The sequence below is a fragment of the Hyperoodon ampullatus genome (assembly GCF_949752795.1).
Source record: "Hyperoodon ampullatus genome assembly, chromosome: 4".
NCBI lineage: Eukaryota > Metazoa > Chordata > Mammalia > Artiodactyla > Ziphiidae > Hyperoodon > Hyperoodon ampullatus.
Window position 1 is genome coordinate 167,430,120 of NC_136917.1, and position 22,711 is coordinate 167,452,830.

General features: G+C 38.1%; 1 protein-coding gene across 1 annotated transcript in view; it reads right to left on the minus strand.

Moving 5' to 3' along the window:
* Positions 1 to 22,711, minus strand: part of MARCHF6 (membrane associated ring-CH-type finger 6) — a gene marked incomplete at its 5' end in the record, with an annotated part of 64,084 nt that overhangs the window by 26,272 nt on the left and 15,101 nt on the right. Inside the window, 11 exons of the mRNA XM_079703780.1 lie at positions 1,171 to 1,245; positions 1,325 to 1,393; positions 1,852 to 1,932; positions 2,861 to 2,884; positions 3,225 to 3,283; positions 7,508 to 7,559; positions 10,453 to 10,485; positions 11,102 to 11,163; positions 13,207 to 13,396; positions 14,920 to 15,088; positions 19,099 to 19,171. Of these exons, the coding sequence (XP_079559906.1) occupies positions 1,171 to 1,245; positions 1,325 to 1,393; positions 1,852 to 1,932; positions 2,861 to 2,884; positions 3,225 to 3,283; positions 7,508 to 7,559; positions 10,453 to 10,485; positions 11,102 to 11,163; positions 13,207 to 13,396; positions 14,920 to 15,088; positions 19,099 to 19,171 (887 nt within the window). The remainder of the gene's footprint in view (positions 1 to 1,170; positions 1,246 to 1,324; positions 1,394 to 1,851; positions 1,933 to 2,860; positions 2,885 to 3,224; positions 3,284 to 7,507; positions 7,560 to 10,452; positions 10,486 to 11,101; positions 11,164 to 13,206; positions 13,397 to 14,919; positions 15,089 to 19,098; positions 19,172 to 22,711) is intronic.

The following is a 22,711-nucleotide window of genomic DNA, read 5'->3' on the forward strand; positions in this document are numbered from 1 at the left end:
AGAAATACAAATGATATAGGTTGGATACCATTTCAAAGATGTATATGACACTTCAGAAATTTTACAGAGGCAATACTGATAAACCAGTTGGTGAATAAGAACTTTATCAATATTGCTATTGTGAAAGAACCATTTTTGGTTAACATAATACTTTCCTTTCTTGGTTACAGGTATGAATTCATGACAAGTTTTAATAGTAAGGTATGGGAGAAAATGTTATCTCAGAACCAAAGGCAGCTTTTCTACATTTGAATTTTTTTGAAAAGTAAAAAAAGTGGACTTCCCTGGTGGCGCAGTGGTTAAGAATCCGCCTGCCAATGCAGGAGACATGGGTTCAATCCCTGGTCCGGGAAGATCCCACATGCCACGGAGTAACTAAACCCGTGCGCCACAACTATGGACGGAGACTGCACTCTGCAACTACTGAGCCCGCGTGCCACAACTACTGAAGCCCACCCTCTTGTGCTGCGCAACAAGAGAAGCCACCGCAATGAGAAGCCCACGCACCACAACCAAGAGTAGCACCGCTCTCTGCAACTAGAGAAAGCCCACACGCAGCAATGAAGACCCAATGCAGCCAAAAATAAATTAATTAATTAAAAAAGAAAAGAAAAAACTGATGATCACTGACAGTCATTAAAGATTTTAACCAAGACCGAACACCTTAGTTAAAACAAATGGTTAGATTGAATTAATTACTACAAAGGCAGTCTTCTTTTCAGATTACTCTTTTCCGGGTTTTTTTTTTTTTGCACCACACGGTGCTGCCTGCAGAAGTTCCCCGACCAAGGACTGAACTCAGGCCACAGCAGTGAAAGCACCCAGTCCTAACCAACAGACCACCAGGACCTCCCTCGAATTACTCTTTTTATACACAACGTCTTGGCATCTTCATAAAACTCAAAAGAGTTAAACGAGGAAGAGAACTTTCCACTGGTTATCAGGAAGGTTCCAGTCAAAATACTCTAACATCAGAAATGTGTACAGAGCCTCACACAAATCAGGTACTCAGGAAAAATTAGGAACATTAAGACTCTACAATGATACATTCTCAGAAAAAAACAAACTATTATCAAATATTGACTTTACATTAAAGGAACCCACCCTAAAGACCACTTTTTAAAAAGCCTTTAAATTATTAGATTGTATGACAATGAATAATAAACTCACCAGGGAACAGATATCCAGCCACCAGCCACAAATGAGAGGGAACACTCCAATTTCTACCACCACTAACAAAGAGACCTTAAGTAAAAACAAAGGTCATCAATATCACCCAAATGGGGAGAAATCGTTTCCAGTCTTAAGTTATAACAGGAATTACCTTCACAACAATATAGCAGACTCCCAGCAAGCGACGAGACCTATGAAATTTAACAAGAGTTGCCAAGCCCTACAGCATGTAGTCAAGGAAAACCTAAACATTTAAAGAAAGATACAGAAAAACAACAAGGTCCTACTGTATACAGCACAGAGAAACATATTCAATATCCTATGATAAACCATAATGGAAAAGAATATTAAAGAAAAGAATGTATACATTTGTATAACTGAATCACTTTGCTGTACAGCAGAAATGAACACATTATAAATCAACTATACTGCAATAAAAAATTTTATTTAATTAAAAAAAGAAAGATACAGTGAAACAGGTAACTATTTAGGTAACAGTTAATATTATCTGACAGAATTTATTTATTCTATATTTTTTCTGCTCTCATCCTCACTACAAATACCCTCAACTTCTACTAAAAGGACAAGTGGAGAGAAATAGTTTTGTCATTAATAAGAACAACCCTTGGGTAAGCATAACAACATTACTGAACACTAAGCTGGTTCATTAAAGGATACATGACAAATTATCAGTGTTATTGCTAGAAGTATATACCCAACTATGGTCGTGATTAGGCCTTCAAAATGGGATGCTTGGACCTAGAAATAAGAAAATAAATAAACAAAATGTAATTTCACCACATGGCCTACACCCCAGTTTAACAATGTTTATTAAACAATCCAAGTAGACTAAATGTGAACTATCTCAGGAATTCGTAACTAAAAAACAACTATAAAATCCCCTCTGGATGACACCTCTGCAAAGCAGATTCTCCCATGGACTGCTACTTATTACGAAAAGATGAGGAAAAATTAAAGAATAACACTTTACTCAAGCAGGCAAAATAATAAGAGTAGGGTGAATTAAATTTTACAAAAATAAGAAAAAAGTTGTAACCGCCTGCACTTCAGTCCGTTCTGAAGCGGACCCGCTAAAGGCTGAGCACTGAAAACAGCAGCACAGAGTCCAAGCCATCCTCTGGCCAAGGTACATCTTAGCCACCCTATCTCCTAACCACAATGTTTCAGTTTCCCTTGCTCGCCAAATCTGTGTCATTATCAACTTACAAAGAGTTAACAGTTTGGATAGTGACATACACTGCCCAAGATACCATCACCTTTTGGTTCCTGAATTTCAGGTAGCAAGTGGTGACAGTTTATAAAGTCAAAATTTATCAAAGCATTTATCTGAACTTTCCAAGTTCTTGCATTCAACTAGTGAGAATTTGGAGAGCTGTATTAAGTATCAGAACATGTCTCTTTGCCATTTCAGAAACTTTAGAATGTGATCTCTCAGGATTCACATATACAAATTGACCAGAATATTCCAGCTATGTCAGCTTTTCTTAAAAGACTAAATCTTTCTGGGGACCCCCCAAAATTGTAGTAGTTGTCCATCCAAATATTTATCTAATTCTGAAAAACAGCAATAAAATGTCAAAATTAAAGCAAATTTCTTTAGAAAACACCACAGTCCATCATTCCAACATAGATCAACATTTTAAAAAATTGATTAATATATCATTACCTGTCTGAATTCACTATGGGGCAACTAGGGAAAAGGGAGAGAAAGGAGCACACAGGCTAACGGAGCAGGTCAAAAATCAGCCTGTAAGAAAACTTTCCCACAGTATGTCTCTGGCCTGCCCAACAGGAAGGAAGACAGTGCATCGTGGGGCTCAGAGAACATCTTCCACAGCTGACAACATGCCCTACTACGTCTTAGGCCACTTCTGGCTTAGAAGAGGTGAACAAGATGGTGCTGGATAACTATTCCTTCGTATAAGGCAGACTGAGAAATGACGTAACTCTTTACAATATTATTACTTAGTCAACATATATCAAATTTGGGGTAATTAATAAAATTAAGTTTGCAAAAGTATCATACTCACGTGTTCTTCAAATCCCAAACCAACAAGGGAGAAGTGGCCAATGTGGTAAGGGCAAAATGCTAAAAGGGGGGGAAAACCTCAATGAAAACTTCAAAATCACGACAACGAACACTCCTAGTACCAACCCCACTAAAAGGAACAAAGGCTTCTTGGAGAAATGGAAGATCTCAGAACCAAAAATGTACTGTCTCTGACATTCTCTATAACCAGAGAACAAAAAATTTACCAAGCTCCTAATAAACTCATGGTGAAAGGACATAAGAACTATTGTGAAAACAGTCTCACAGGCCTGTGAAAAGAGAAGAAGATATGAGCATACAAAAAAAACCCCCAAAACTGATGAAAACACACTGAATACATACAGTGAAGAAGATATGAGCATCCAAAAAACAACAACAACAAAAAGAAAACTGATGAAAACACAGTGAATACATACAAATTCATGAGTTCATAATACTCAAAAAAGGGAAAGCCAAAAACAAAAACCATAAAAGGAAAAAAGCAACATAATAGAAAACACTTTCATCACGAAGGGAAGTAGTTAGAACATCAATTCCTTATCCTGAAAACTAATAATTAAAGGAAAAGAACTGCACATCTGTCCTGCTTCTTCCAAACAAACAAATTCAGGTTAACTAAATAGTTCTAGCTGATAAGATCAAGCTCTTCTTTACAGAAAAGCCAGCCAATAAATGCATAAAGATGACAGAATTTGAAAATCACCATTTTGTAATACCTAATAAAAAATAAATTAATTCAGGCAAGTATCAATGGATAATATAAACATATTCATTCGGTAAAATGTTGATGGCACACTAGATATTAGCATAATACTAAAATACCACCTCCCACAGATTACTTTCTGATGTTTAAAAGGAAAAATGAAACCTAACAATAGAGGCTTCAAGATACTATCACCTGAACCACAGACAAAGGTGGATAACCAGATATCATGTACCTCCTGATATGTCATAATAATAGGCAAAGCATGACCAGTGAAAATTTTGTCCCAGAAGTACTGAACCTGAATCTAATCAGGCCTCAGATTTAACTTCCAGTTTAAAGGAAATACGGAGACAAAGGAACAAGGTAGCAGAATCAACAGGAAGTCATCGGAAGAAAGTAGAAAGTGAGACACGTAGAAGACAGCTGACCTAGTGTCATCAACAAATCAATGGCAAAATAGGGTAGGGGCAGATGAGGGGAGCAAATAAAAAATATCCTAGATCCGAAAAACTTAAGATTTAACAACCAAAAGTAACAGTAAACTACCAGGTATAAGATAGGCTCAAGGATGTACCGTACAACAAGGGGAATACAGCCAATATTTTGTAGTAACTGTAAATGGAAAGTAACCTTTAAAAATTGTAAAACAATAAAAAAAAAATTTTTTTAATTACTGTAGGTTTAAAAAAATTTCAATATCTGGGTAAGGTAAACCTCCCTCAATATACTTCTTTCAAAATCTCCTCGACTATTCTCAGCTCTGTTTTAAAAGGAGATGAACTTTAGTGCAATTTAATGAATTTTTTTTGTCCAAGACTGAAAAAAAAAGGTAACAGGTAGACCTTATTTGAATTCTCATTCAAACAAAGCAACTATAAAATGATATTTAAGGAGACAATCTAGAATTTTTAATATGATCTATTATTAGGTAATATTCAATTCTGGTAATTTTGTAAAGTGTGATGATATTCTGGTTAAATAAGAAAATTGCCTTAAGACAGGAATAAAGACGCAGATGTAGAGAATGGACTTGAGGACACGGGGAGGAGGAAGGGTAAGCTGGGATGAAGTGAGAGAGTGGCATGGACATGTATACACTACCAAATGTAAAATAGATAGCTAGTGGGAAGCAGCCACATAGCACAGGGAGATCAGCTCGGTGCTTTGTGTCCACCTAGAGGGGTGGGATAGGGAGGGTGGGAGGGAGACGCAAGAGGGAGGAGGTGTGGGGATATATGTATATGTGTAACTGATTCACTTTGTTATAAAGCAGAAACTAACACAACAATGTAAACCAATTATACTCCAATAAAGATGTTTAAAAGAAAAAATAAAATAGCCTTAAAATTTTCATATTAAGAATTTTGATAGTCTCTTTTCCTCAAGTCTTTCTTTCCATGTTAATATAACTGTAATTCATTCTCAGTAATAAAATTTAATTACCTTTTTTTATGACAAAAATAACTCAACAGTATAGATTATTAGGAAAGGGGAGAGGGAGACTCAATCATAAAGACAAAAGTCAGAATGAATCTATAGGGATCTGGCTGCCGAACCTTTTTGACCAAGTATTCGTAAGTAGAAATTTTTTTTAACAGGTATTCCCAATACACTTGAATTTCTTTATAAATTATACACATATACTATTTTATTAACATATTATGTGTATTATGAAGCACAAGAAAATTTTAAAGTGTGCGAAATAACTATATGCAGAATTTTTCCTATTTTATTCTCACACCCAACTCTGAGGACGACTCAAGGAGGCCCTTGGGAAAGGCAAATGTTCAAATTTCAATTCTTTATATATATAAATATTAACCTAAAGCACCAATTTTAACAATCAATTTCTATCCCATTACACAGAAACTACTAGATAGGTACCCTGAAATTAAGATCAGTTTCTTAGGATTGTTCCCTTCTACTGAGACAGCAGCACTGTAAGGTTTTATTTCTGCAAAGTATAATACATGACCACAAAGGTCCAAAAATGCCAGTGGAAACTGCAGTAAAGCAACCCAAGTAGGAAAGAAACATGAGTGTTGCTTAATCCCAATGACTATGTTCATCTAAAAGGAAAAGCATATTCCTAAAAAGAGGAAAACTTCTTGTTTCATTTCAAAAGATCCTAAGTATAATGTGCATACTAAGACAAAAAATATTTTTTTCATAGTATAAGCTTAGGAAGTTGGATTAGAAAAAAATTTACTTAGTTGAGATTTGCTTTATATAAACAAGAGTTCTTATTTCTATAATTCATGCTTTAAAGGTGACTTATTCCTTTAAACATTAATTTAGCACTAAACTTTTCTTGCAAGAACCAAGACTAAAGTCTATATAGATCATTTTCTCCTCTCAAGGAAAATTTGGTCAAGATGAAAAGAGTTTCACACTCTATATATCAATTATTTTACATAATGAGAAATAAATGTAGAATAATCTGCAGACACATTTTCACCCCCATATGCAAGGGAAAACAACAAAGAATGGGCTTCCTGTTAATTTGCACCATCTTAAATATCTACTAAAAATTATGAATGAATGGAACTTTTAAAAGATATTGTGTTTCAACAAGATACAGATAAATTTCTTTTGCTCTTTTACAGATAATACTCAGGAAACAATTTTTTTTGTCTCATCTTTGATCTACTTATTCAGTGTCTTCTTTGACCATATGGCTTCCTATTGAAGACAACTGCTTCCTGATGAAAACACTGCTTTCTAGTCCCTAACACAGAGCAAATAACTTGAATTTAGTGGAAGAAACTTGGAAAATATTCCTCTTTCTTAGGAGTAATTCATATGCACTAAGGAAGGAATTTCTCAAAGATATTCCCTATACAGAGATCTGCAGCCTGAGGTCTCTCTCTGAGACACCAATAGTACAGTCTAACAATAACCCAGTTCTATCAGACTCCACCTTGAGGAACTGAATTCTAAAATCTTGGTTTACTCAACTGTTTCCCTTACCTTTCTCCAAAGCAGAAAAACCTGTCAGCTACATCTCGACCCTGTCTTCCTTACTCTCATGACTCCCAATGGGAGGGACTCTTGGTGTTGTCACAGAATCCGCATAGCTACAGTTGTTAAGGTGTTTGGAAGTAAACTTTGCTGGAATCTGGTTCTGAGGGGAACTACAGTTTCCTCAAGCCTATATCCATCTCTGCGACAGATCCCGAGCCAAGGCCTCTGGTAAGGCCTTGGTCAGGATTTTAACAGATGAAAACAAGATCTTCTGCCATAGGGAAGAACACACAGATAATCAGCACAAAATGAATTCCAGATGTGAAATATTATATATTCTCAAGTCAGTGTAAAATTGGCTTCTACAAAGAGAGACAGAAATGCGCAACAGAAGCCAAGTTGGTAAATAGCCATAGTCAATGTTGCTTAGGAAAGAAAGTAACTGTATACCTGGGGTCTTCCTATACCAGATGACTGTCTAAAACTGTTTCATATATTCCTAAGTTGAAAAACAAAACAAAACCTGCAACAAGACTCCTAGAAAACTAAACTCCTACCATAATACCATAAATAAAAGCATAAACGCCACTTACCAAAAACAAGAATGAACAGTGTGTTTAAAGACACCACCCAGAAGACATGTTCCTAAAGGAAAAGAGCATTAATAAAACATATTCATCTCCTATTTATGTTTAATCCATTTATTTAGTTATAAGACTGAAATTTTTACTATAATTTTGAGATTTTGTTCAGAAATTATGTGTAACTTCATTTTTCATCAGATAGCTCATAAAACTAAACCTAATGAAACTTAAAGTTCATAATGTCCACATGAAAAAAAAAACAAAGAAATCAATCCATAAACATTTCCTCTTCAGAAATTAATAATCTACCACAAACTACACAGATTCTCATAAATAATCGCCAGGTTTCATTTAAGTCATATGACACTAAAAAATTCTAAATAAAGAAAAATTTGAAAACCACATTATTTGTGAACAACATATCAATGTAAACTGCACAGCACTTCTTTCAGTGTCCAGTGTGTTCTCATGCCTTCTTTAAGGTCACCTGATCTTCTCTGGTCCCTTCTGTCCCCATGGCTTTCTTTGTTCAAGTCTCAGAACATGCGCTCTCACCTGGCCACTGACACACTCCACACTTATGTACTACTGCCTCCAACATGAGGCCCACCCATCTATTCCTCCGCGTGTGCTCAGTCACGCTCCACGCTGACAATCCGGACACCCAAGCCCGTTTGCCCAGGCCCACTACCTCCCCCCACAATCAAGTTAAATGATCCTTCCAAGGGGGCCATGGAGAAAGATTTTCACGAATCTTAACATGGTAAGATTTTCTTTTTAGAAAGGTTATTCTAATCAGGTTCCCAATTTGCCACAAATCCAAGTGGCAAGAGGATGCTTTAAGAGAGGACTACTACTGTACATTCCTACTTAGCATGTGGGCTCATATCACTTGAATTTTTCAGCTTCTCTGCCTTAAGGGCTCCCAAACTGTCCTTATCCTCAATATCTTTTGTGCCTCAACCTCTAGTTATCTTCCATAAAAATTCCCCGCTGACAACGCCCCTCTGCTAAGAAAGGCCTAAGCCCTCTTCTATGTCTCTCGTGTCCTATACACACTGTTTGTCAGAGTCTTTACCTAAAGTTCCTTGTTTACATGTTCATTTCTCTCTACTAAACTATAAAGAGTCTTTGAGAACAGGTACCCTATTTCATTCATTTCTGAATCATCCAGTAACTATCACAGCTGGCACATGGTACATATTAAATAATTTGCAACAAATGCATGAAGTCATCCTGTGGTTTTTTTCTAAAAATTAGAATGGATTTGAGTTAACACCACTGCCTCAACGACTTCTATCACTCATCTATGAGGGACTGATAAAGGACAGAAATCAGTATATACCCAAATAATACCTTCTATACTGATTATACTCAAGCCTTGAATAGGAGCTCACTAATATCACATTCTTACTAATCTGTGAATTATCATCAGATACATTCCTCAAAATCCTAACACTGCTAACCTCAGCTTCCTATTCTGGCCTGAGGAGCCAGCCTGAAGAGGAAGCCAACACTGTGGACAGCAGAGGAGACAGACGGAAATTATCTGACTCTTCAATGACATTGCTGAGCCCCCGGATCAAGCACACCTGAAGCCTATCCTTCCTCTGGACTTCCTCCTGTGTTACTGGTTTGGTCAGCTGCGGTTTGGCTACCTGCAGCCAAAGTCATCTTGATAGTTAAAGCTATTTAAAACTCCCAAATGGCAAGTGATTTTGTATTACAGAACCTGAAAAGAGCATCATTTCTCCGTAAAGAACAAGTTCATTAAAGAACTGTTCTTCACCATACAGTTGTACTCTTTATTATTAACGTAAAGATAGGAAAGGCGCAACAAACGGGGCTCTCTCTGTGAACAACGCAAAACTGTGCTGTTTTCACCAGTTCAGGCATTAAACATTGCAAGGTGGGACTTTCTTTTTTTTTTTTTAATCATGTTTTTAAAATTCTTATTATTTATTTTATTTATTTATTTTTGGCTGCACTGGGTCTTCGTTGCTGTGTGAGGGCTTTCTCTAGTTGTGGTGAGCGGGGGCTACTCTTCGTTGTGGTGCGCAGGCTTCTCTTGTTGCAGAGCATGGGCTCTAGGCGTGCAGGCTTCAGTAGTTGTGGCACACGGGCTCAGTAGTTGTGGCTCATGGACTCTAGAGCGCAGGCTCAGTAGTTGTGGCGCACGGGCTTAGTTGCTCCACGGCATGTGGGATCTTCCCGGACCAGGGCTCGAACCTGTGTCCCCTGCAATGGCAGGTGGATTCTTAACCACGGCGCCGCCAGGGAAGTCCCACAAGGTGGGACTTTAAAAGAAGGCCAAGTATTCTTAACTACCATAAACTCTGAATTTCATTTTCTAAAAATCAAATATGTTTAATAATTTCCTTTGTAAATAATATTACCTTTAGGCTTTGCCAGTTATTTTCAATGTACAAGACAGGCTTTCTTCAACATATTAAGTAATCAAAAATCACAGGGCATTTTGACCTTTAATATAAAAAGCCAGAACATACTGTAAATCTGAAATCACTGAATCACTAAGACAAATAATTAAGTCGCAATTCTGTTATTAAAAAAGATTAGCTTGGACTTCCCTGGTGGCGCAGTGGTTAAGAATCCGCCTGCCAATGCAGGGGGCACAGGTTCGAGCCCTGGTCCGGGAAGATCCCACATGCCGCGGAGCAACTAAGCCCGTGCACCACAACTACTGAGCCTGTGCTCTAGAGCCCATAAGCCACAACTACTGAGCCCATGTGCCACAACTACTGAAGTCCTCATGCCTAGAGCCCATGCTCCACAACCAGAGAAGCCACCACAGTGAGAAGTCCACGCACCACAACAAAGAGCAGCCCCTGCTCGCCGCAACTAGAGAAAGCCCACGCACAGCAATGAAGATCCAACGCAGCCAAAAATAAATAAAATAAATAAATTAGAAAAAAAAAAAGATTAGCTTTACTTACTAGAAAAACGAGTGATCCATCAAGTCCTAGCATCTAAAATAAATAATATACATTAATTTAAGATGCAACAGGATTTTTTATTCTATTTATGAAAAAAGCTCATTTTCCTTTCAATATTTTTAAACATAATATTTACCCACTACTTTCCAATACAGCCTATCATTTTCAGAGAGTGAAAAACTTCTGTTCATGCGAGTTTTATATTTTGAACCTTCTTTTAATCCAAATCATATGATTATAAAGTTAAAATTTTCCATCTTGGGTTTCAACTCATTGATATGGAGCCAGTCAAGATTTCATGATACAACAGTATTACTTTGTCAACTGAAGCATCAGAATAATACTTAAATTTAAATTGTTACTTCATTTTCAAAAGTCCACAATTTCAAGTTAAAGATTTTATAAGTGGAGCAAGGTTTGTATCAAAGGCCAGAAGATAGAAAAAGGTATCAACAGACCTTTATCATAATATTTTTAGTATTTTCATCACAAATAATACATTACTTAATTTTCCCTAGAAATCAAAGTTCTGGTAATTGTTTTCATTAAATGTAACTGGAAAATTAGTGTATACATCTAAATATGGTCAACTTTAAGACACATTAGGATTAAAACACTAGGATACTTGACAGAAAGAAGTCTCACTCACTCTCTCCCATGTAAGCTCTTCTGCAGCTCGGTCCCACTCTAAAGCATTCCAGTTCATGTCGTCTGGAAATATAATTGTAGTTTAGAGATTACTGATAGAACTTGAATTATAAATAAATATACTCTTTTTTTTTTTTTGGCGGTACGCGGGCCTCTCACTGCTGTGGCCTCTCCCGTTGTGGAGCACAGGCTCCGGACGCGCAGGCTCAGCGGCCATGGCCCACGGGCCCCACTGCTCCGCGGCATGTGGGATCTTCCCAGACCGGGACACGAACCCATGTCCCCTACATCGGCAGGCGGACTCTCAACCACTGCGCCACCAGGGAAGCCCCAATATACTCTTTTTATTTGGTGTTTTGTAACTGTTGTTGAGAAGGTAAACCACACTTAAAATTTTTCCAAACTGAGTATTTGCTTGTTAGGCAATTTTTTAAAAACATAAATAAATACAACATATAAAATAAGATGATTCTAGATTGTGATAAGTGCTAGAAAGGAAATAAGCAGGGTTATGTGAAACAGAGGAATTCAACAGCTCTGAATCAAGAATGAATATGGTGGGTTTGAGAAAAGTAAAGAAGCCAGGGGACTAGAATACTCTGGGTGAGGAGGAGGGTGGCAGAAGATGCAGTACGACAGACAGACAGGGATCAGATCATACAAGAGGAATGGGAAGCCTGAATTTTGTTTTGTTCTTTAACATAATGGGGAGATAACTGACAGATTTTAAGGGAAGAGAGCAGTACGAACACCATGTGGAGCGAGAATGGAAGAAGGAAGACCAGGCAGGACCTACGCATTAGACAAACAGAAGGAAACAGGGGCCAGCACTAGGGTACAGGAGCCGCAGTCTCAGAGCCTTTGAACATACACCCACCTCTCCCTGCAAAGGCCCCCTGCTCCCATCACACAACTGGCTTCTTCTCATCCTTCACGTCTCAGCTCAAATATCACTTCCTCTGAGCTACCTGGGGAACCTTATTTAAAACAGGTCTCTCCTCAGTAGCATCCTCAGAGCAACATGCACATTTACCACAATGTGTAATAACAAACTTGTTCACTTGGATATTTCTACTTCGTCACTAGACCAGAAACTCCATGAAGGCAGGGACCTGGTGTTTGAGTGCCTGGCACACAAGAAACACTCAGGTATCAGCAGTGATAAGTGGACCCAGTGACAGTGCAGTGCTTGACAGGAAAACTCTGGGGCCAGAGGAAAGAAAAGAAGGTGGTGACCTACTGACAGCTGACTGGCAGGCTGGTCTCAGAAGTTCTTTACCACTCTGGAGTTATACTGTCAGAAAATGAGAAACTGGTTTCTTTGGGTGCTATCTGGCCTGCAGAGTACACTTCAAGAATTCTTCTTTGATAATAAAAGTTATACTGACTCAATAAAAATGGCAAAGGAATAAGATAAAACTGTATCAAGTTCCATTTTAAAAAAACAGGATCTAGGGCTTTCCTGGTGGCGCAGTAGCTGAGAGTCCGCCTGCCGATGCAGGGGACACGGGTTCGTGCCCCGGTCCGGGAAGATCCCACATGCCGCGGAGCGGCTGGGCCTGTGAGCCATGGCCGCTGAGCCTGCGCGTCCAGAGCCTGTGCTCCGCAACGGGAGACGCCACAACAGTGAGAGGCCCGCGTACCGCAAAAAACAAACAAACAAACAAAAACAGGATCTATTCCAACTTACAAATAATTTCTTCCTATCCATCCTATAAAAAGTCCTGTGTAAAGTAGAACTTTATTTTATCTCATCTAATCTTATCTTATTTTATGGCCGCACCATGTGGCACTGTGGGATCTTAGTTCCCCAAAGAGGGATTGAACCCGTGCCCCCTGCAGTGGAAGCTCGGAGTCTTAACCACTGCACCGCTAGGGGAGTCCCTAAAGTACAACTGTAAAACTCAAAATGTGCCCTGCTTCATAGAAAAAAAAAAAGTATGCATATGTATATCCATAAATGCAAGTCTGCCAAAATAAAGTAAAAACAGGTTAGAAACAAACTTCAAACCCATTAAATTTTGAAAACTCCAATGCTCCCCAAGGTGAGCTGGGAATGGACTCATGGTCACAAAGGAAGGGTGAGCACATGCCGGCGGCCATTACCTTGCGCCCCATTGTTGGCATCAGCTGCATCTTCCCCGCCCGCGTCGTCTTCCTCCTCATTCTCCTCCTCCTCCTCTTCTGCCTGGTCATCCTGGGCTGCAGGGTTTTCCCCCACCACTGCGTTCTCAGCTGGTGGGTTAGCAGGCTGGTCGGGGGCAACATTTTCAGCACCATTTCCTCCTGCTGGAGCCTAAAATGACAGAGGAGACCAGAAATTTGGCTAACTTGCCTCAGTTCTGCTCTATTTTCAAATAGCACCCTCCCTTCTAAAAAAAAGAAACAAAACTAGCAAACAGACACAAACTCTATTAAAATTCCAAAAAAAACCCACCTCTCAAGGGCATTTCTTCTAAATGTATCTGAATTTAGATCAACTTGGTATATAAGAACATAAACTCATTTAACAGTGTACATATTCATTCAATATAATTTAGAGATTAACATTTCACAAAGCTTTACAGAAAACAGGTTAACAAATCTGGCTATCTTGAATACATCATTCCATAATCCTTCTTTATAAGGCATCTCTTGTCTTTACTGACCACTTCAGGGATGAAAATATATTTATGTATCTATTTACACACATACTGATATATAACTTAATTCTCAGTTATCAGTTCACACTTGAGGAAAGGTTTCTCATTTCTGCCCAGGAGGGTAAGCCTGTCCATATGAACTTTTATCAGTTTCCACAAGCACGCTTCTCTGGCTCTTCCTAAATTCTGCTACCTACCAAATGCAAAGACCTAGTTGTAGTTAATTAAAACACTGAACTCCTATGGAGTTAATGAAGATTCTAAAAGAACTGTATTAAAATGCTTCAAAATATGAGGTACAATGATGAAAGTATTAACACTAGGTAAAAACTTGCTTAATAGTCCCATTTTTCATATGTGTGGTTTTCAAAGGCGAAGCTGTACTCTTAATTCTGTAGAAAAAAGGGTATGGCAGAATTTGATGATATCAATCTTCACACTAAAAAAAGCCAAAGGTCCTTAAATGAAAAATTAAGTCCTTAAGTATCGTTAAGTATTATTTTGAATTAATTTTAGAGTCAATTTTTTCATAATAAAATTTTACAAAGGGCAAATTGTTTTTGTATTGTAAGTAGCCAGTTTGGTTTTTTTTTTTTACATTTTCAACCCTATAATTTCTCAGTAAACAAGATAATAAAAATCATTTATCCTATCTTCCTCTTCTTAATGTCTCTAGCAGACACTCTTGTATCTGAGCATGTCATCTCATAAATAAAAAGTAAAACTGCACAAGACTGCTATCAACAGTACTCCAATTTTTCTACTTTTGGTAATGTTTCTACTAAAAGCAACAAAGGTGAGGCATTTTATACATGAAGAAACTAATGAACAAAGGGGGTGAGGAGGCTTCCTGAATGTTATGCAGCATGTCAGAAGCCCATGCAGGTGGTTTGTCTCTTAACTGCCAGGCCGGCAGCACGCTGCTAACCCAGGCAAAGGGAATGAAAGGGCGTGCAGTATACCCCCAGTACTGTTCCCAGTCTCGCTAGAAAACTAAGAGGCAAAGTAACAACAGCATTCTTTTGATTTTTCACATCTCCTTTAATCTTCTCCCAAACGCTGTCACTGTCCTGCTTTGCAATGAGGGACACGGGAGTCAAGGGTTTGGGTCCTAGAGGGTGACAATAATTCTTATGTCCTACCCAAATAAAATGAATTTGGGGCTAGAGGGAGTTACCTCATTCTGGTGATGCCCAGCAGCGTTGAACGGCGGAGCAGCGTGCTCCAGCCAGATCGGGGCTCCCCCATGGACTATCTGCTCTCGCAGCCACACCAGGCTGATGAACGCACACAATGTGCACGTCACCACAAAACAACCCTGCAAACAATCCGCCAACAAATTGTCCCTATTAAAAAAAAAAAAAAAAAAAGTACATAGAATTACTCCAAAGAACACTTAAAATTAAGAAACCAAAGGTAACGACATTCACTTTACATAAAAAGCTCAGAAAGAACAAGAAAAGTAAGTCATAACTTTCTGGTGAAAAATCAGTCTCTCAAAAAGAATTATTTCCGAGGATGGTGGCAATTTATGTATCTTATAAGCTGGCCAAATATGTTTATTTATATATTTGTATTGTATGTGTTCATATTATAGAAAGCAAAGAATAACATCAGAACTACATAAATCGGCTATCCAGCCTCTCTTTGAACATAGCTGAGAAAAAGGAAGGCAGCAAGCAAAAAACCGAAAGTAGCCAAATACTTGACAAAGGTCAAGTATTAAATACATGTAATTTCCTAAAGATACATGACTCTGTCCAACCCTTACTAAGAATATCCTTATCCTTAGTTTATACACAAGTTTAACCAACTTAGTTAGCTGATACTTAAACCCATGAAAATGAACACAATCAGCAAATCAGAAAGGTGGAGAAGGGCCTCTAGAAAGGCCTAAAGACAACATAAAGGAAGGCTGAGAGATACACAGTACACAATGCATGAGGCAAAGAAGCCTGTGGTACATTTTACAAATGCCTCATTTAGAACGCAGATTAAATTTTGATGCCAACTGCAAATACACCAAAAGTGTATTAGTTTCTCAACAAATCCAGACAGATCAAGTATGGTTCGCATGAAAATACACGGAGTATAATAATACTGAAGACCTCTTTGTTCTTTTCCTCTCTGAAGGAGCATATCCTTCCCCGGTCTATGTCTGATTTCAGAGTAATTCAAAGGCAACTCAAGAATCTTGGTAGCCTTTGGAAAATTCACTACCATAATGGACGTTTTTCCCTCCATGGAGAACTTCAGGAAGGGTCAATTTGGGAGACCTCGGCCTGGTAGCTCCAAACTGAACTAATGTGGCCCTCAGGTGTTAGCTGGAATATACGTTAATCAAGAGGAATACTAATCACCCGCTTGCTAAGGACCCCTCCAGGCCATTAAAATTTTGATAGGTTGGGACTAAAATACCCACTTCTCTACTCCTCCCTTGTCATCAGCAATAAGAACAGCAACTGCTTATTGTCGGTTTTATTGCAGATTTTTAAATGGTGACAAACCCTTTGTAGAATCCTTTCCTTTTCCTTCACACCTTGAATTTGGGCTGATTTGTGAACTGTCTGGACCAGAAGCGAATTTCCTGAGTTCTAAAGCCTAGAAGAGAGCTTTCAGGTGAGCTTCCACTCTCACCCCTTTAGAATGCTGCCCTGAGGCCACCACGTAAAGAAGCCCCACTAGCCTTCTGAAGATGAGAAGCCATATGGAAGAGCCAACGTACCCCATCTTAGACTACCCAACCCCAGTGACACACATGCATAATGGAGGCGAGCCCAACAGAAAAATGGATCAGCTGAGCCCAGCCCAAACTGCTAACCCCCAGAATTATGAGCAAATAAAATGTTTGTTGTTTTAAGCCACTAAGTTTTAGGGACAGCATGTTTTGCAGCAATAGTTAACTGATAGACTGTGCCTAGAGATGCTGAGGAACTGAGCTACAGTTGGCAGCTGCTAATACGTAGCAGCTGCTAAGATATTAAGAAATTTTAAGTAAAATTTCAGAAAATGGATTCTATAGAGAAAAATGAAGCATTACTCAGAAAAAAATAAGTGACTTACTTATAAGTGCTTTCAGAAAAACTGGCTCAATTCTTCAAATTCTAAAAGGCAGCATGAGATTACAAAAGCAACCCACGCTTACAATTTCTTTCCACTATCCCCACCAAGCTTTCAGCATTCTTCCCATGTCAATGAGGAAGCTCATGAAGGCAACTCAGGTATGGCCCACTAACCAATCAGGTCACAGAGAAAAGGAGAGCCTGCCAACATAAGACAAGCAACAGCTCTGAGTTTTGGTGATAATTTTGCTATGTATTAACATAGTGCTCAAAATTCACATATAGTTTTTACGTGTATTTGTGAATTTAATCTTTGAACAGCCCACCCAAATCCCTGAGGCATGAGCTTCCTCATTTTACAGATGAGGAAACAGGGGTTCAGAACTGTCCAGTGATTTGAAGTCACCAAAAAGTTGCAGATGCAGCAACTTTTTAATTCCAATGTCAGGGCTCCTTCTGTTACAACCAGCTACCTCTTTGCATCACCTAAGTGATCACACTTGCCAAACAACCAGATGTTTAATGGTTCTGCCAACAAGAAGTAAAGGTGGTAGGCAAGTAAAATACTGCCTTACTTGAGACTAAAATACTAAATTTTCACTGACATGGCTTCTATAAACACCTGTTTTTCACAAAGCCAAAGCCTACCAATTTAAGCTTTGGTAAACATTAACATATTTAGCCACTTAAAACAGAAACCATTAAAGAAGTAACACACCCCCACTTTACTGAACAGCACAGATGGGACCTCAAGTCACCTCTTCTAAACAACTGAGATACTGACTGGCTGCTACACTGCTCTCTCACAAATTACAATGATAAACACAACTCTAGCCTCACACTAAATGGAACAAGACTGCCCTGTTTGAAACGGTTCTTTTATTAGTTCATAGATATTAAAATATAACTTCCATCACTCTTAGCAGTCACCCCTTGCTTTCTTCTGACCTCCCTCGCTACTTCTAATATGTGCCTTTATGTCGTATACGATTCCTAAATGAAAGCCGGAGATGAGCTACATCATATACGTGGAGACATATGAATGACACTTCAGCCAAGACTGATTTCTTGCCTCTATACTAAGACTGTGGTCTGGATGGCTGATATAAAAATCTGATGTCCAAAAATAGTAACGCTGTCCTACTTGTTTCACTGAATCACTTCACAGAAGGTCAATATTTTCATACAAAGGGTTACCTTATTACACTATTTCTAAATTCTCAAGTGTGTCAAATTACTGCTTCTCCTTTTTATGAGGGCCACAGCCATTAGTGCCCTGTTTTCAAGATCCTTGTCTACTTATAAACATTACTTCGAAAGCTGTTGTAATGTAAATAAAGTTCAAGTTCAAAACCTTTTATCTTATCTACTCCCTATACTGCCAAAGAAACACATAAATTAAATAACTTGCCTGTTCTATCCAAAAACAGGTAAAGCTATCAAGTAGGAAAACCAAGTTGCAAACACATCTAATATTTCTAAGTATTTTCAGCCACAATTCAAACTAATGATGCAGACACAAGAGACTTAAAAGACCTCCTCCTTGATTTCTTTTCTATCAGAAATGTAACATGGTCTCCTGCTCTCTTCTATTGCCATTTGGCTTATTTGTATAATATATTCCGCAGGCTTCTGTTCTAAAAGACAGTCTTATATTGTTCTTTGCCTTTACTGACACAGGGATCAGAAACCTAAGGTCAACTGGGTACAAAAGAAGATCTTAGCAAACAGAGGTGCAATCTTTTGCAAGCTTAATATTCTAATGATCTTGATACTGTTCATCATTTACAGCATTTCTAACATCAATAATTTTGAAAACACATATATGTCTTTCCCAAGAAACTGCCATTACAAAGCTTTATATCAAACTGAAGTACAGTAAAACCACCACAGTGAACAAGTTTTTACAGTCCATCTCCTAACAATCACAAAAAACATTTAAAAAAGAAATTTGACTTCAAATGTCTGTGTTGCTAAAAACACATGTTTAAATGAACTCCGGTCATATCACTATATGGAACAGTACATTTCTCGCACTACACGACAGCTTATTTAACTAGCTGTCCCACCGTTACCAAACTGTCCTTTAAGATGGGTATGTTTTAAAACATCATTTATATGTGTCAGCTACTTCCACTGTAGCTGTAACTTTAGAATAGGTAACAAACATAAGGTATTACTTGTCCTTGGAATAGAAGGACTTTTCAAGTTACAACAAACACAAGTATGCAGAAGAAAAAATGAGCACCATTCACAATGTGCAGCCTTCCACCACCACGAGGTTCAGTACTTACGTGGACAGCATGTCTAGCGGCAGTGTCAGTAGGGAGCTCACAGAGCCAGTAAACAAGCACTTGTAGATGCGGCCTACCAAGAAAGGGCACGATGGCACACAGTCACAACTCTCATCGTAACTCATACAGTCGCTCAACTAAACAGAGATAAAGTGGAACACTGCGAACGCCACTGAAATAAACATTTAGTCTTTGCAAGGTTGAGCCTCATAATACTAAAGTTAAAAAAAAAAGAGTCAAGCATTAAAAATAGTGACACTAGGGCTTCCCTGGTGGCGCAGTGGTTGAGAGTCCGCCTTCCAGTGCAGGGGACACGGGTTCGTGCCCCGGTCTGGGAAGATCCCACATGCCGCGGAGCGGCTGGGCCCGTGAGCCATGGCCGCTGAGCCTGCGCGTCCGGAGCCTGTGCTCCGCAACGGGAGAGGCCACAACGGTGAGAGGCCCGCGTACGGCAAAAAAAAAAAAAAAAAAAAAAAAATAGTGACAGTAAAGAATAAATGTTACACAATAATGTTTAAAGTTTTGATTCTCTCTAGATTTACTTACTTGCTTTTATTAAATGAGCTTAGATGTTTGAAGAGGGGGGGACCAATCTCAAGAAAATATCTCCAAAATTATAATACAGAGTATTTTCTTTAACCTAGAATTCTAAACTTCACTGAGTCTGCTCATGAAAATAAAGTTTGGGGGGTACACATTTTTGACATTAAGAGGACTTTTCAGTAGAGTACATGCTTCAGTGCTATGAACAGCAAACAACCAATTTTTGACAAACAGATTCAAGGGTCCTCAAAAGGACAAAATCTTAAATCTGGCTATGAAGGGAAAAGATGAAGGGCAAATACACAGCCATCCCCTTATCCTCTTAGTCAGAAAAGGCAGAAACAGATTTGGAAATGAGGCCCAAAAGCTGAGGTTTTCTTTCAAACTAGTACTTGTGTATTAGTTTAAGCACTTCCTATATAGCCTTGTACCAAAAATTTACAGTGACTTCAATGGCTATTTTCAAATGCCAAATCAAAATGGAAAGACAGGAAAAGACTTTCTGTGACAGAAATTACTTACATATATGTATAAAACATTCAAAGCAAGTATGCTTGTAACAAGTAAAAGCAACAAACAGCCAATTGTCTGTAGATAAGAAAACAGACTCATAAATTAAAGTCCTCCTTACTAGCGTGCTTAAAAATAAGGTAGCTCAACACATTCCTACAGGAAAAGACAGCCACGGGTACATTGCTAACTTAAAGAAAGAAGTTACAGAATGTGTAGTGGGTGACATAATTTAGATTTTAGTTGTGTGTGATTGTGTGTAAACAAGTCAGAACAGAAATAAAGCTTGCTACCTGTTACTTAAATCCTCAAAGTTCTTACTTAATTTTTGACTACTTGATCTACTGATTTCAGAGAAGTGTTAGTCTTCCACTACAACTATGAATGTTTTCATATTTCTAAGTCCTGCTTGCTGGTGCACAGAAATTCTTAAGTTTTCTTAGTGGACTATGCCTTTTATTAATACGAAATAAAATGCTGTTCCTCATTTAAAGTGTTTCATCTTGAATAATATCTGGCTGGTGAATACTGTTCCTGCATTTTGTCAGCCTTTGTTAACAAATCCCTCTAGCATTAACCTGGGCTGTTTCGTACTTATCTCTTGTAGCAGAACACTTTATACATACACAATTACGAGGCTCTATCTAAACCCTATGATCACGGATATTGCAATCTTATCTTTTCTTCTCTTTTACTCCCGTTCCTCAGCCCTCCCTTCTTGTCTTTCCTGTCTTTTGTCAGACTTTACAAATTTTACTCACTGTTTCCTATTCCTGCTCCCTAGGATGAAAACTTATCATCTTATTTCTATTCTCCTAACAGTTACTTAAATTTAAGTTTTGTTACTTTTTTATTAAGATAAAATTTACATAAATATTAAGTGTGTCTGGGTGAATTTTTATATTAGTATATATCCATACTCTTTTGTGCCTGGCTTCTTTTTCTCAAAGAAGCGAAGTTTATCCATGTTATTCTATGTCGCGTCAGCCAGCTCCTTTTTCACCACTATGTAGTATTCCATTATAGGGGTAAGCCACACTGTTATCCATTCTACTGTTGATAGTTGTTTGGTTGGTTCCAGTTTTAAACTACTATTATCAAAGCTTCAGTGACGACACTGTTACACACATGTCTTTTAGTGGACACAAGGCTCTTATTCCTGTTACCAACATTCCCAGAAACAGAACTACTGGATCATAAGGTGTTTATAATATTTACCACTGATAGATAACATCAAAAAGCTTTCCAAAGTGGCTATACTCTATATACTCTTACTATCAATGTACGCATGTTGCAGATGCTGCACATCCTAAGAAGGATTTGGCACTGTCTTTTCTTTTAATTTCAGCCATTCTTCTGAGTATGTAGCAGCATCTTCTTGTGCATTTCCCTGATGACTAATGATACTGAGCACCTCTTCACATGTTTATTGGCTATTTAATCTTCTTTCCAGAAACATCTGTTCAAATCTGCTGTTCACTTTTTAACTAGCTTGTCTTCCTTTTTCTTACTGATTTATATAGTTCTTTATATATCGTGGATACAAGTCCTTTGCTGGATATGTGTATTGCAAATACCGTCTCTCACTCTGTAGCTTGCCTTTCTCTCTCAAAGGTATCTGAGCATGAATTAAAGTTCTTAATTTTAATTAAGTTAAATTTCTCAGTATTTTCTTTTATGGTTGTTCTCCTATACTTTCTTTTAGAAGTTGTTTGGTTTTAATGTTCACATTCAGGTTTATGACCATCTAAAGTTAACTTGTGTCAGGTGGGAGGTAATGGTATGGGTCCTTGCTCCACACGCCCGTCCAGCTGATGCTGTACCATTTATTGAAAAGACCATCTTTCCTCCCCTGAACAGCAGTGGCACCTTTGCTGTTAATCCCCTTTGCTAGTTCTGGACTCTACTTGGTTACTCCTGTATTTTTAATGCATAATTACACTGTATTTTCCTGTTTTATCTAAAGCACCTATAATTTCACCACAAATAAGACAACCTAAAAAGCTCTCAATTCTATCCTCCCCTCACAATTTCTCTCGTTAAGATCATCTAGAATTTTAGTTTCCAATTGATACCTAAAAAAATATTAATTATTGTAGACTAACAACAATTATGATTTAGCTATAAGAAGCACTTGTTTCTTTTTCTCCGGAGCTCACACCTTTCCCTGTCTTTGATTCCTTGCTCGTTTTAGTAAAATATATTCTCAAACACTTTTTTCATAAATAATTTGAGGTAGTAAGCTTTCCAAGTCCTTGCATCTATTGAAATGTCTGTATTTTGTCCTTCTATCTGAGAATAATAAGATTTTGGGTTCAAAAATTTTGCCATATGTTGACTATTCTACTGTCTTCTAACATTCAATGTTGCTGACTTTAAGTCTGATGCCAGTCTGATTTTCATGATTTTGTAGGATAATCTGAAAGCATAACATCTATACACCACCCTATTCAGCACTGGAAAACTTCAGAATGTCTCTAGGATTGTCTTTTTCCTTTTCCAGTCAGCTCTCTCTCTTTCAATCTCTTTTACCCTCTGGAACTACTTACTAGACAGATAC